Genomic DNA, 13700 nt, shown 5'->3' on the forward strand with positions numbered 1-13700 from the left:
GGCCTTCAGTATAGGTAGCAGGGTATAGGGGCCTTCAGTATAGGTAGCAGGGTATAGGGGCCTTCAGTATCGGTAGCAAGGTATAGGGGCCTTCAGTATAGATAGCACAGTACATGTGCTTTCAGTATTGGTAGGTAACTAGGTATAGGGGCCTTCAGTATAGGTAGCAGGGTATATGTGCCTTCAGTATAGGTAGCAGGGTATATGTGCCTTCAGTATAGGTAGGTAGCTAGGTATAGGGGCCTTCAGTATAGGTAGTAAGGTACATGTGCCTTCAGTGTAGGTAGGTAGGTAAAGGGACCTTCAGTATAGGTAGCAGGGTATAGGGCCTTAAGTATAGGTAAGTATGTAGGTAGGCAGGTATAGGTGCCTTTAGGTAGGTAGGTACGTATAGGGGGCCTGTAGGTAGGTATTGAGGCCTGTAGGTAGGTATAGTGGCCTGTAGGTAGGTATAGGGGCCTTTAGGTAGGTAGGTAGGTATAGGGGCCTTTAGGTAGGTAGGTAGGTACGTATAGGGGGCCTTTAGGTAGGTATAGGGGGCCTTTAGGTAGGTGGGTATAGCGGCCTGTAGGTAGGTAGGTAGGTATAGCAGCCTGTAGGTAGGTAAGGATAGTGGCCAATAGGTAGGTAGGTAGGTATAGTGGCCTGTAGGTAGGTAGGTAGGTAGGTAGGTAGGTATAGCAGCCTGTAGGTAGGTAGGTATAGCAGCCTGTAGGTAGGTAAGGATAGTGGCCGGTAGGTAGGTAGGTATAGTGGCCTGTAGGTAGGTATAGTTGCCTGTAGGTAGGTATAGTGTCCGGTAGGTAGGTAGGTAGGTATAGGTGCCTTTAGGTAGGTAGGTATGTATAGGGGGCCTGTAGGTAGGTGGGTAGGTAGGTATTGAGGCCTGTAGGTAGGTATAGTGGCCTGTAGGTAGGTAGGTATAGGGGCCATTAGGTAGGTAGGTAGGTATAGGGGCCTTTAGGTAGGTAGGTATAGGGGCCTTTAGGTAGGTATAGGGGCCTTTAGGTAGGTATAGGGGCCTGTAGGTAGGTAGGTATAGCGGCCTGTAGGTAGGTAGGGATAGTGGTAGGTAGATAGATAGAACCCCCCTCCCCCGCCAACCCCCCCACGGCCCCCTCCGTCCCCCGTGCCTCCTCCGCTCACCCCTGCATAATCTACTCACCTTTCCCGTGGAGCGCAGAGCGGCAGACCTCTTCGTTACTTCCCTGTTCCCTCTAGTGGCCGGACCGGCTCTTACTAATGACGTCATTGTAAGAGCCGGTCACTAGGGGGAACCAGGAAGTCGGCGAGAGGTCTGCCGCTCTGCGCTCCGCTATGGCTAGGTGAGTGGATGCGGGCAGGGGGGGCGAGCGGAGGAGGCGCGGGGGGGTCGGAGGAGGTCGGAGGAGGACGAGTGCGAGCGGCGGATGCGCGGCGATGCGGCGTCGGGATTCGGCGGATTCGTGTAGTGGAAAATGGCGTCGGGATTCGAATCCACGAATCTCGAATATTTCCTAATATTCGAGGGATTCGTGGATTCGCCGGATTCGTCGTCCCACCCCTAATATAAATGTAATTTGTGCCTGATTAAATTGCTAGATTATCCTGTTGATTTCACAGTTCTGTGTGCTCTCAATGTTTTCTTTTATTGTTTTCTTACTGTTGGTGCTGTAAATTGTTTACTTCAATAGTCTTGAAATATAATCTATAGTATTTAGTAATGTAAGTTATAGTCTCGCTTCTTTTCTGTCATACTAAATTGTCTAAAGAATTTTAGAGTAAAACACAGTCAAACAAAAAAAAATCTTCCCCATTTATTCTTAGTTCCTTTAAAACCCATGCAGTAGATATCATAAAAAATGTGCCATATTTTTAAGATGTTCATTTGTTTAAAACTACTATGTTTTACATTATGAATTGATGACTTCTTAAAATGATATATTAATAAAACAGATTCCAAGTTAAAAAAAATTGTCAGTTATTCTTTAACATTGGAAAATGGTCAAGTGTTTAATTTTGCTTAGACATAAAATAAAGGATTGGGCTTGATTCACCGAAGTTTGCCAAGGAGGACTTCACAGTATGTTTGATTTACTATTAGCAATGTGACATTTTGCACAATTCAATGTAAGATGTCTCTCATGTGTGAAAAGTCTATCATACTGCTTCTAATTTAATGCAGCTGCCTGGATACTGTTTACTGCACTGAAGAAAATGTTGTTGTTTTTTAAATGGCATGGGGATCTCCTCACCAGAATTATATTATATATATTACATATTATTATATATTATCCCATTTTAAATTAAAGTGTTTTTGTGTAGAAAAAAAGAGCTGTGGCCCTGAAAGTCTTCTTTCAACTTGCTGTAAAACTTTTCACATTTTGCTTAAAGGATACCAGAGCCAAAAGGCTCTGGTAAAAAAAAACAACTGAAGATGTAGTGGGAATGGGCAATAATCAAATACCACACCTCTCGCTCACCTCCGTCCCCTGCCGCTCTTCTCTGTTCAATCCTGTTCTCCTGTTATATTCAACAAAGAAATGAAAATGGTCGCGCAACTAACCAAGATGCACCTGACATTGCATAGGGCTAACTAGCCTCTTAAAGACACAACTGTGCTCATAGCAGTAGAACAGGTGCATTAGAACTAATGCATCTCACAATACAAATAATGGAAGCAAATCCATGCATTACACATTATTAACTTATTGGGGGACCTTACCCTTGTCTTATTGAGAGAGACATCAGTTCAGTAGCAGGTGCAGCCTTCTCTCGGGGTCCCTGCCCTAACCTACGTTTAAAATCACCCAGCAATATGGGAACATGCTTGCAGAATTGCCTTGGGAGCAGCAGGCCATATAAAGGGGAAGGGGCGTGGTGTGGGCGGTGCCCCAGGTTCTCTCACTGCCTGGGGACACCGCCCACAACCACAACCCAACCCAAAGAAAAAAGAGTTACAATTATATTCAACAAAGAAATGAAAATGGTTGCGCATCTAACCAAGATGCACCTGACATTGCATAGGGCCAACTAGCCTCTTAAAGGCACAACTGTGCTCATAGCAGTACGGTGGCGTAGTGGTTAGTGCTCTCGCCTTGCAACGCTGGGTTCCTGGTTCGAATCCCAGCCAGGTCAACATCTGCAAGGGGTTTGTATGTTCTCCCCGTGTCTGCGTGGGTTTCCTCCAGGCACTCCGGTTTCCTCCCACATTCCAAAAACATACAGATAAGTTAATTGGCTTCCCCCCAAAAATTGGCCCTAGACTATGATACATGCACTACATGATACATGCATAGACATATGACTATGGTAGGGACTAGATTGTGAGCCCCTCTGAGGGACAGTTAGTGACAAGACAATATACTCTGTACAGCGCTGCGTAATATGTCGGCGCTATATAAATACTTAAATAAATAAATAGCAGTAGAACAGGTGCATTAGAACTAATGCATCTCACAATACAAATAATGGAAGCAAATCCATGCGTTACACATTATTAACTTATTGGGGGACCTTACCCTTGTCTTATTGAGAGAGACATCAGTTCAGTAGCAGGGACGGCTCGTGCAGCCTTCTCTCGGGGTCCCCACCCTAACCTACGTTCTCCTGGACGACTTCCGCTACTCCAAAACCCGGACATAATGCGCCAACCCGGACATAATGCACCATACATGCACAATATGTCCATTCTGCTCCCTTGTAGCAGCACTGAATGACGGCACAGGACAGGAGTGCACTCCCTCCTCTCCAATCAACTCTCACGCTGTGACACAGGCGCGAGCAAATGCCTGTCCTGCGATGTCACTACGCGGCCACAGGGAAGCAGAATGGACTTACTGCGCATGCAGGGCGTAGTATGTCCAGGTTTGAAGTCCTCCAAAAGAACAGGACTGACAAGAGAAGAGTAGTGGGGGATGGTAGGTGCAGTGAGTATTTAATTACCCCTACCCACTACAGCTTCAGTTTTAACCAGAGCTTTTCAGCTCTAGTATCTTTTAAGGTGGTATTATAAACAAATTTCATCAAGCATTATAAACAGCATAAAATGAACAGCTAAAACCATCTGACTGGTTTTCAAGAATTAAAATACCTTCTTTTCACTTTTCATTTAGCTGCTAATTGATAAACCTGCCTTTGCCCGCCAGAATTATCAGATTGTGCTGGTAGTCTATACACTGTGCAAACAAGACAAAAAGGATCTGCTGTATCCAGAGGGAAAGCAGAGAACATTGGCTCCTTTATTTGCTCACTAATTACTTAACTAGGAGTATATCTGGTAATTTGTACTTTAGCCAGCAATGAAATCCGTTAGCTTCAATTAGGTGCACATTTGCATTCAAAAGAACATTTTTTTGCATGGGGGGAGGGTGTTTAAATAGCAAGGCAGTGGTATCCCCAGTATAGATAGCTAGATATGGTTGTTCCCCATATAGATAGGTGTCTCCCTTATAGCCACCAGACATTACTCACCTCCCAAGCTCCAGCGATGAGCAGCTCTAGCCTCCTCCTCTCTGCCCGGCACTGCCATTAGAGCCCTCCTACCGCCGCTGCTTATAGTGATCGCTATGATCGGCCGGCTAACGTAGTGATCAGGTGATCAGGAGCCAATTGCCATGGCTCCTGATCAGTGAGGGGAGATGTCAGTTGTCATATGACAGCTTAATCTGCCCCCTCTCGGGTGCATGCGATCGTGACAGGAGCGCTACAAGCAGGTGGCATAAATCCTATGCCACATCAGAGTTAAGCAGCCACAGGTGCCACTTTTCAATGGGCAGCTGAAGGTGGTAAATTCTCTGCATGTCAGTTGCTTCCATTCACTGGCCAGGCCCTCCATAGAGTTGCATCTGAGAACAGCAGTTGATTTTAATGCTGGGTAATGCCATCAAGTGTCAAATATGACACGCACTTGTTACCAAACACTGTGGCCAACAAACCAGCAGTTCAACTACCTTTTGAAAAGAGGCAGCTGAGGCTTGTGATTTGTAAAGGTCTTGGCTATGTAATGCTATGGGGGATTTTTAAAAAGTCAAATCTCTCAAGTGGGATCACACCCATAGCATTACATTAGCAAAAGCTTTTCAATTCACAAGCACTTAGAAAAGCACTGCTCATGAGTTCCAGGCCGAAGAGTCTTTTGTAGCATAATGGTCAAGATCCAGCATCCAGAGTCCTTCTTCAAGTTGACAGACTCAACAGACTTTATCCTGCCAGCCATGTGTATACAGCAGTGAGTTCAACAAAGGGGCAGTGTTTGAAGAGTTCCATTGTTCACCAGCAGAGTCAATGGTGCTTCGTAGGGGAGGGGGAGAGGTTGGGGGAATTTTCATAGCATATTGGTAACTACAAGAAAGGAAAGTTTCATACTTTTGGTATTTTTGCATGTAACTATGTAACCAGCCTAGCAAAGTGCATGATGGAGCAAGCTATGGCGGGATGGGTAAGGAGGAGAACAATGTGCTTGTGGTCCCTGTTATTTAAAGATATAGCATGCAGAATGTTTAAAGGAGCTCCCAGGACACCTGTAAGCATGCTGAATTCTTGGTTTAGACTGCTGTGAGAGGCCAACTTAGTCGAATTTTGTATACAGTGTGTATGCACCTTTTGACAGCTATGGGTCTGTAGAATCTACTGAATAAGTATAAGATGCTGTGTAGTGAAGGTTATCTAACTGTCAATAACATATCATCAGCAATGAGGATGATGCTCTGCTTCTGGTGTTTCATCTGTATTCCATCTCTCACCATAGCAGGCAGCAGTTTGATGGGTGAAGATTAGTGTTGGGCGAACATCTAGATGTTCGGGTTCGGGCCGAACAGGCCGAACATGGCCGCGATGTTCGGGTGTTCGACCCGAACTCCGAACATAATGGAAGTCAATGGGGACCCGAACTTTTGTGGTTTGTAAAGCCTCCTTACATGCTACATACCCCAAATTTACAGGGTATGTGCACCTTGGGAGTGGGTACAAGAGGAAAAAAAATTAGCAAAAAGAGCTTATAGTTTTTGAGAAAATCGATTTTAAAGTTTCAAAGGGAAAACTGTCTTTTAAATGCGGGAAATGTCTGTTTTCTTTGCACAGGTAACATGTTTTTTGTCGGCATGCAGTCATAAATGTAATACATATAAGAGGTTCCAGGAAAAGGGACCGGTAACGCTAACCCAGCAGCAGCACACGTGATGGAACAGGAGGAGGGTGGCGCAGGAGGAGAAGAAGGCCACGCTTTGTGAGACACAACAACCCCGGCCTTGCATGAGGGCAAGAAGCGTGCGGATAGCATGCTTTGTACCGCCATGCAGTCATAAATGTAATAAAGATAAGTGGTTCAATAAACAGGGACCACGCGGCAACGCTAACCCAGCAGCAGCAGACGTGATGGAACAGGAGCAGGCGCAGGAGCAGAAGGCCACGCTTTGTGAGACACAACAACCCAGGCCTTGCATGAGGGCAAGAAGCGTGCGGATAGCATGCTTTGTACCGCCATGCAGTCATAAATGTAATAAAGATAAGTGGTTCAATAAACAGGGACCACGCGGCAACGCTAACCCAGCAGCAGCAGACGTGATGGAACAGGAGCAGGCGCAGGAGGAGAAGGCCACGCTTTGTGAGACACAACAACCCAGGCCTTGCATGTGGACAAAAAGCGTGCGGATATAGCAGCAATGCTTTTTGCCGCCATGCAGTCATAAATGTAATACAGATGAGAGGTTCAATAAACAGGGCCCGGAAACGCAACACCATCCCAGATGTTCATTGGTCATGTTACTTGGTTGGGGTCCTGGAGTGTTGCGTAGTCATTTCCAATCCAGGATTGATTCATTTTAATTTGAGTCAGACGGTCTGCATTTTCTGTAGAGAGGCGGATACGCCGATCTGTGACGATGCCTCCGGCAGCACTGAAACAGCGTTCCGACATAACGCTGGCTGCCGGGCAAGCCAGCACCTCTATTGCGTACATTGCCAGTTCGTGCCAGGTGTCTAGCTTCGATACCCAATAGTTGAAGGGTGCAGATGGATGGTTCGACACAGCTACGCCATCTGACATGTAGTCCTTGACCATCTTCTCCAGGCGATCGGTGTTGGAGGTGGATCTGCACGCTTGCTGTTCAGTGGGCTGCGGCTGCATGGGTGTCAGAAAATTTTCCCACTCCAAGGACACTGCCGATACCATTCCCTTTTGGGTACTAGCTGCGGCTTGCGTTGTTTGCTGCCCTCCTGGTCGTCCTGGGTTTGCGGAAGTCAGTCTGTCTGCGTACAACTGGCTAGAGGAGGGGGAGGATGTCAATCTCCTCTCTAAAGTCTCCACAAGGGCCTGCTGGTATTCTTCCATTTTGACCTGTCTGACTCTTTCTTCAAGCAGTTTTGGAACATTGTGTTTGTACCGTGGATCCAGAAGGGTATAAACCCAGTAATTGGTGTTGTCCAGAATGCGCACAATGCGTGGGTCACGTTCAATGCAGTCTAGCATGAATTGAGCCATGTGTGCCAGAGTCCTACCAGAATCCTCATCATCCTCTTGTGAGCGTTGTGATAGTTGTTGTGATGCATCATAGTCGTCACCTTCCTCCTGGTCTGCTTCTGCTGACCATTCGCGTTGAATTGTGGAAGTCCAACGTGCACCGCTCTGGCCCTCGTCAGTGGTGGCATGAAATTCCTGCTCCAACTCCAGCTGTTCCTCCTCCTCTTCTTCGTCATAGCTGCTGGGGCCAGCGTTCCCTGAGGCGGATGGCCTGATGTTGGTACCATCACGCTGATCGTTTTCTCCTTCAGATTCCCCCAGTTGCATCATGACAGCTGTTTCCTTGATTTTTAACATCGACCTCTTCAGTAAACACAGCAGTGGTATGGTAATGCTGACTGAAGAGTTGTCACTGCTCACAAGCAACGTGGATTGCTCAAAATTTTGGAGGACTTGGCAGAGGTCCAACATGTTGGCCCAATCGGATCCACAGAAGCTTGGCAGCTGGCCGGATGCGCCTCGGTACTGCGCCGTCATGTACTGGACCACTGCACTCTTCTGCTCGCAAAAGCGGGCTAGCATGTGCAGCGTAGAATTCCAGCGCGTAGGGACATCACACAGCAAGCGATGGTGGGGGAGATTGAAGCGCTCCTGCATCTTGGCGAGTGCCCCCGAAGCAGTACTGGAATTTCTACAATGTTTGGACACTCGACGCACCTTCAACAGCAGATCGGGCACGCCTGGGTATGTCCTCAGGAACCGCTGAACTACTAGGTTCATCACGTGCGCCAGGCAAGGGATGTGTGTCAGCTTAGCCAACCTTAAAGCGCGAATGAGATTACTCCCATTATCACACACAACCATGCCCGGTTTCAGGTCCAGCGGTGCCAGCCACAAATCCGTCTGTTCCTTTATTCCCCTCCAAATTTCCTCCCCTGTGTGCTGCTTATCCCCAAGGCAGATTAGCTTCAGCAACGCTTGCTGACGCATGCCAACAGCTGTGCTGCACTGCTTCCACGATCCTACTGCTGCTGGGTTAGCGTTTCCGGATGAGGTACAGCTTTGAGATGCGTTGGAGGAGAAGGAGTCAGAGAGGTAGGTGCTGCTGTTATCCAGTGGGAGGGACGGCGGTGCAGCTGTTTGTGGCGTGGGCAACACCCGTGCCGTAGCAGGTGAGGAATCGCTGCCAGGCTCCACAAGGTTCACCCAGTGCGCGGTAAGGGAGATGTATCGACCCTGGCCGAACGCACTCGTCCAGGTGTCAGTGGTGAGGTGAACCTTGCAGGCAACGGCATTCTTCAAGCTTCGGGTTATTTTGCTGACCACGTGCTCATGCAACTCAGGCACTGCAGAGCGTGCAAAGTGGTAGCGGCTGGGAACCACGTAACGTGGGATGGCCACTGACATCATGCCCTTGAAGCTGTTTGTCTCCACCAATCGATATGGCAGCATTTCGCAGGCCAGAAGCTTGGCTATGCTGGCTGTTACTGCCACGGCCCGGGGGTCATTTGCTGGCAATTTCCTCTTGCGCTCAAACATCTCCGACACAGACAACTGAACCGTAGCGCTGCACACGGAAGGGCTGTTGGTTGTTGTGTTTGATGAACACTGGGAGACCTCAAGAGCACTACTCCGGAAAGTGACAGTGTCAGCGTCGTCTGATGTTTGTGAATGTTGTGAACCACGCAATGGCTGGGCTACTGCTGCTGCTGAGGCGGGTCTGGTGAACCCAAGGGAGGCAGTGTTGTTTCTGGTACCCTGTCCTGACGCGTTTGCCCAAAGAGTGGGATGTTTGGATAGCATGTGACGGCTCATGCTGGTGGTGGAGAGGTTGTTAATATTTTTCCCCCTGCTCAGGCGGGTCTTGCACACCTTGCAAATCGCCATGGTAACATCCTCAGTGCAGTCTTCAAAGAAAGCCCAGACTTTGGAGCACCTGCCTCCTTGCTGGCGATTTCTGTTTGCTCCTCTTTTGCCTCTCACTTGAACTTCCACGCTTGTGGTGCCTGAAATTGCGCGCCGCCTACCTTGTGGCACAAGGCGAACTCGTGCAGCAGTGTGTTCTTCAACAGACTCATCTGTGCTGCTGCTACGACGGCGATGTTCTCGTTCACAAACAAAATCTGGGTCTCTGTCCACATTGTCCATACCCTCCTCTTCCATTTCCTCAAACTCGTCATATGTCATTGTGGGCCACCGCCGTGGAGTAGAGCTCCCCACAACAACCTCTGCGCAGCACACTCCAACGTCGTCTTCCAGATCTTGTCGGCCGACCTCCTGCAATTGCAACCCCTCCTGCCCAAATTGCTCTGGGATTTGGGTTTCCGAGTCCTCTTCGGACTCGCCTTGTATTTCAGTGCGCGGTGCATTTCCCACAGTTAACGGTTGTGAATCCAGGCACAACATTTCTGGCTGTTCCTCCATTGACCTTTGAAAGGTGGAAGTTTGTTGGGCTGGGAATAGCTCCTGCGAATACCCCATTGTGTCCTGAGGTAATTCATCGGACTGGTTATCTGGCAGTTGTGTGCGTGGTGTCGCTGCCGGTTGTGTCAGCTTTGTGCCCACTGGCTCCTTGTAACTGGCTGAGGACTCGGACCTCGTGCGTGATGTGCTGGTGCTGCTTAACCCACTGCTGGACGCTTGAGAGGTCATCCAAGTAATTATCTGGTCCTGTTCTTTTGGATTTGTGAGGGTTGTTGTCCTGGACAACATGGGCGGTATTGAGTGGGTTTTCTTGGGTGCTCCCCTGTGGCCTGTACGTGAACCGTCAGGGGAAACACCTCTTCCCTTGCCCCTCCCTCTTTCACCGGATTTCTTCCTCATTTCACTTATCCTTACAGTACACGCTGACTGGCAGCAGTACAGTGGCAGTACAGAAATGCTATACAGTACCACTATTCCCAGCAGCGACACAGAGCACAATGCTATACAGTGACGGGTGAGCGGTGTACCACTATTCCCAGCAGCGACACAGAGCACAATGCTATACAGTGACGGGTGAGCGGTGTACCACTATTCCCAGCAGTGACACAGAGCACAATGCTATACAGTGACGGGTGAGCGGTGTACCACTATTCCCAGCAGCGACACAGAGCACAATGCTATACAGTGGCGAACGAGCGGTGTACCACTATTCCCAGCAGACACAGAACAGTACACAGAATGCTATATAGTGTGGCTGAACGAGCGGTGTACCACTATTCCCAGCAGACACAGAACAGTACACAGAATGCTATATAGTGTGGCTGAACGAGCGGTGTACCACTGTTCCCAGCAGACACAGAACAGTACACAGAATGCTATATAGTGTGGCTGAACGAGCGGTGTACCACTGTTCCCAGCAGACACAGAACAGTACACAGAATGCTATATAGTGTGGCTGAACGAGCGGTGTACTACTGTTCCCAGCAGACACAGAACAGTACACAGAATGCTATATAGTGTGGCTGAACGAGCGGTGTACTACTGTTCCCAGCAGACACAGAACAGTACACAGAATGCTATATAGTGTGGCTGAACGAGCGGTGTACTACTGTTCCCAGCAGACACAGAACAGTACACAGAATGCTATATAGTGTGGCTGAACGAGCGGTGTACTACTGTTCCCAGCAGACACAGAACAGTACACAGAATGCTATATAGTGTGGCTGAACGAGCGGTGTACTACTGTTCCCAGCAGACACAGAACAGTACACAGAATGCTATATAGTGTGGCTGAACGAGCGGTGTACCACTGTTCCCAGCAGACACAGAACAGTACACAGAATGCTATATAGTGTGGCTGAACGAGCGGTGTACCACTGTTCCCAGCAGACACAGAACAGTACACAGAATGCTATATAGTGTGGCTGAACGAGCGGTGTACTACTGTTCCCAGCAGACACAGAACAGTACACAGAATGCTATATAGTGTGGCTGAACGAGCGGTGTACTACTGTTCCCAGCAGACACAGAACAGTACACAGAATGCTATATAGTGTGGCTGAACGAGCGGTGTACTACTGTTCCCAGCAGACACAGAACAGTACACAGAATGCTATATAGTGTGGCTGAACGAGCGGTGTACCACTGTTCCCAGCAGACACAGAACAGTACACAGAATGCTATATAGTGTGGCTGAACGAGCGGTGTACTACTGTTCCCAGCAGACACAGAACAGTACACAGAATGCTATATAGTGTGGCTGAACGAGCGGTGTACTACTGTTCCCAGCAGACACAGAACAGTACACAGAATGCTTTATAGTGTGGCTGAACGAGCGGTGTACTACTGTTCCCAGCAGACACAGAACAGTACACAGAATGCTATATAGTGTGGCTGAACGAGCGGTGTACCACTGTTCCCAGCAGACACAGAACAGTACACAGAATGCTATATAGTGTGGCTGAACGAGCGGTGTACTACTGTTCCCAGCAGTGACACACAATGACTGGGGGGGACCCTGGCTAGCGTGGCTGGAGCGCGAACTACCCTGCCTGCCTACCCAAAGCTAAACCCACAGACAAATGGCGGAGATATGACGTGGTTCGGGTATTTATTTACCCGAACCACGTGACAGTTCGGCCAATCAGAGCGCGTTCGGGTCCGAACCACGTGACCCGTTCGGCCAATCACAGCGCTAGCCGAACGTTCGGGGAACGTTCGGCCATGCGCTCTTAGTTCGGCCATATGGCCGAACGGTTTGGCCGAGCACCGTCAGGTTTTCGGCCGAACTCGAACATCACCCGAACAGGGTGATGTTCTGCAGAACCCGAACAGTGGCGAACACTGTTCGCCCAACACTAGTGAAGATAGCGGTGAGACTGAAGATGGATTATAGCCTTTAATAATCAAAAAAAAAATAAAGTCCCCATTAATCTTTTCTATGTTTATAGATTATTTCTCATTTTCAATATTCTTGTACAAAAGACAGACATAAGAAGAAGTCTCAATTCATCAAAAAAAGGAAAGATCGTATACCTTTTTATAAATCATCTCCACTGTAGTCCCAGTCCCTCCCCTCCTCTTCTTCTCATATAAAGACCAGGAAAAAAAATCAAAAATCAAAAAATGTACCTCTAAGGAGTGGTAGCGACTATCCCCCTGGGACTCCATAGACTTGGGCCCCGTTCTTTGAACCCAGCAGATGCCTTGCCCGTCATTGGGCCAATTGTCCTCATCCCCAAAATTTCCTCTGTCAAGAGTTTCAGATGGTTTTCCCCCTATCAGTTTGAACCCCATATACATATAACAATGAAGAAAGAAGAAAAGAAAGGGAGAGAAGAAGAAAAAAATGCCTCTTCATGCCAGGAAGGCAGAGGAGGGGACCCTCGCTAGTTAAGGTCATAACAAGCTATAGTCCCATGTTCATGTCCATACCCAAATATCCATTTATCTTTCTATCCCCTCCTAGGATGTTCTTATATTACTTTTTCTGTAAATGGCATCCATCTTCCCCATGTATGTGTCATAATATGTGTTCTATCATATATTAGATCAGTTAGTTCCTCCATTTGCATTATATTTGCCAATTCTAATTCTTTTATCATAGGCAGTCCTGTTGTCTTCCATTGTTTTCCTATGAGGAGTCTGGCTGAATTTGTAAGGTGTCCAGTCAGACTTCTTCTGTGTCTTAGTGCTCCATTGACTGGAGTGGAGGAGATAGAAACTTGGATTTTCTAGGGGTTTTAATTCCATGATTTTCCCTATATATTTATTCACCTCTTCCTAGAAGGGTCTAATCCTCTCACATCCCCAGAATATATGGAAGAGGGTGCTTTCCTACTTCTGGCACCTCCAGAATCTGATATCAACTCCAGGATACATCTCATCTGTTAGGTGTGTAATACAACCTTGTCAGGATTTTAAATCTGGATTCCTAAATTCTGGTGAAAGTGGAGGATCTATGTGCATTGGTCAGTATTTTTTACTACTGTCAGTAAAGTTTTCCTTTAGCTTAGTCTGCCATCTATATCTCAGGGGAGTGCGCAATCTGGTTCTGTGTTTAGAATTCTGTATATTTGTTAAAGCACGTCCCTACCGTCTCCTCTACCAATGTACAGCCTCTGAAATGGGGTAACCTCCCTAGACATCTCCCTTCTCTTCCCCTAGGTCATCAGAAATGACCTGAAATGCCCTTAAAGTGAATGGGAACCGCATTTTAAAAAATGATAGATACTTACCCAAGGAGAGGAAAGGCTCTGGGTCCTATAGAGCCTTCCGGCTCCTCTCCTGGTCCCGTCGTTCCGGTGCTGGCTCGCCCGGTAGCAGTATTTGACTAAAT

At 47.8% G+C, this 13700-nt stretch overlaps 1 protein-coding gene across 2 annotated transcripts in view; it reads left to right on the forward strand.

Moving 5' to 3' along the window:
* The window catches only part of RPH3AL (rabphilin 3A like (without C2 domains)), a 372551-nt gene extending 359270 nt beyond the window's left edge, over nucleotides 1-13281 (forward strand). The window contains exon 9 of one of the 2 annotated variants that reach the window (XM_068268620.1): nucleotides 13149-13281. In XM_068268620.1, coding sequence (XP_068124721.1) covers nucleotides 13149-13255 — 107 coding nt within the window. In that variant the 3' untranslated portion in view covers nucleotides 13256-13281. The remainder of the gene's footprint in view (nucleotides 1-13148) is intronic. The other variant, XM_068268618.1, reaches the window with a different exon arrangement.
* Nucleotides 13282-13700: the final 419 nt, after the last annotated feature.

This window comes from Hyperolius riggenbachi, chromosome 2 (genome assembly GCF_040937935.1).
Source record: "Hyperolius riggenbachi isolate aHypRig1 chromosome 2, aHypRig1.pri, whole genome shotgun sequence".
In the NCBI taxonomy this organism is placed as follows: Eukaryota; Metazoa; Chordata; class Amphibia; order Anura; family Hyperoliidae; genus Hyperolius; species Hyperolius riggenbachi.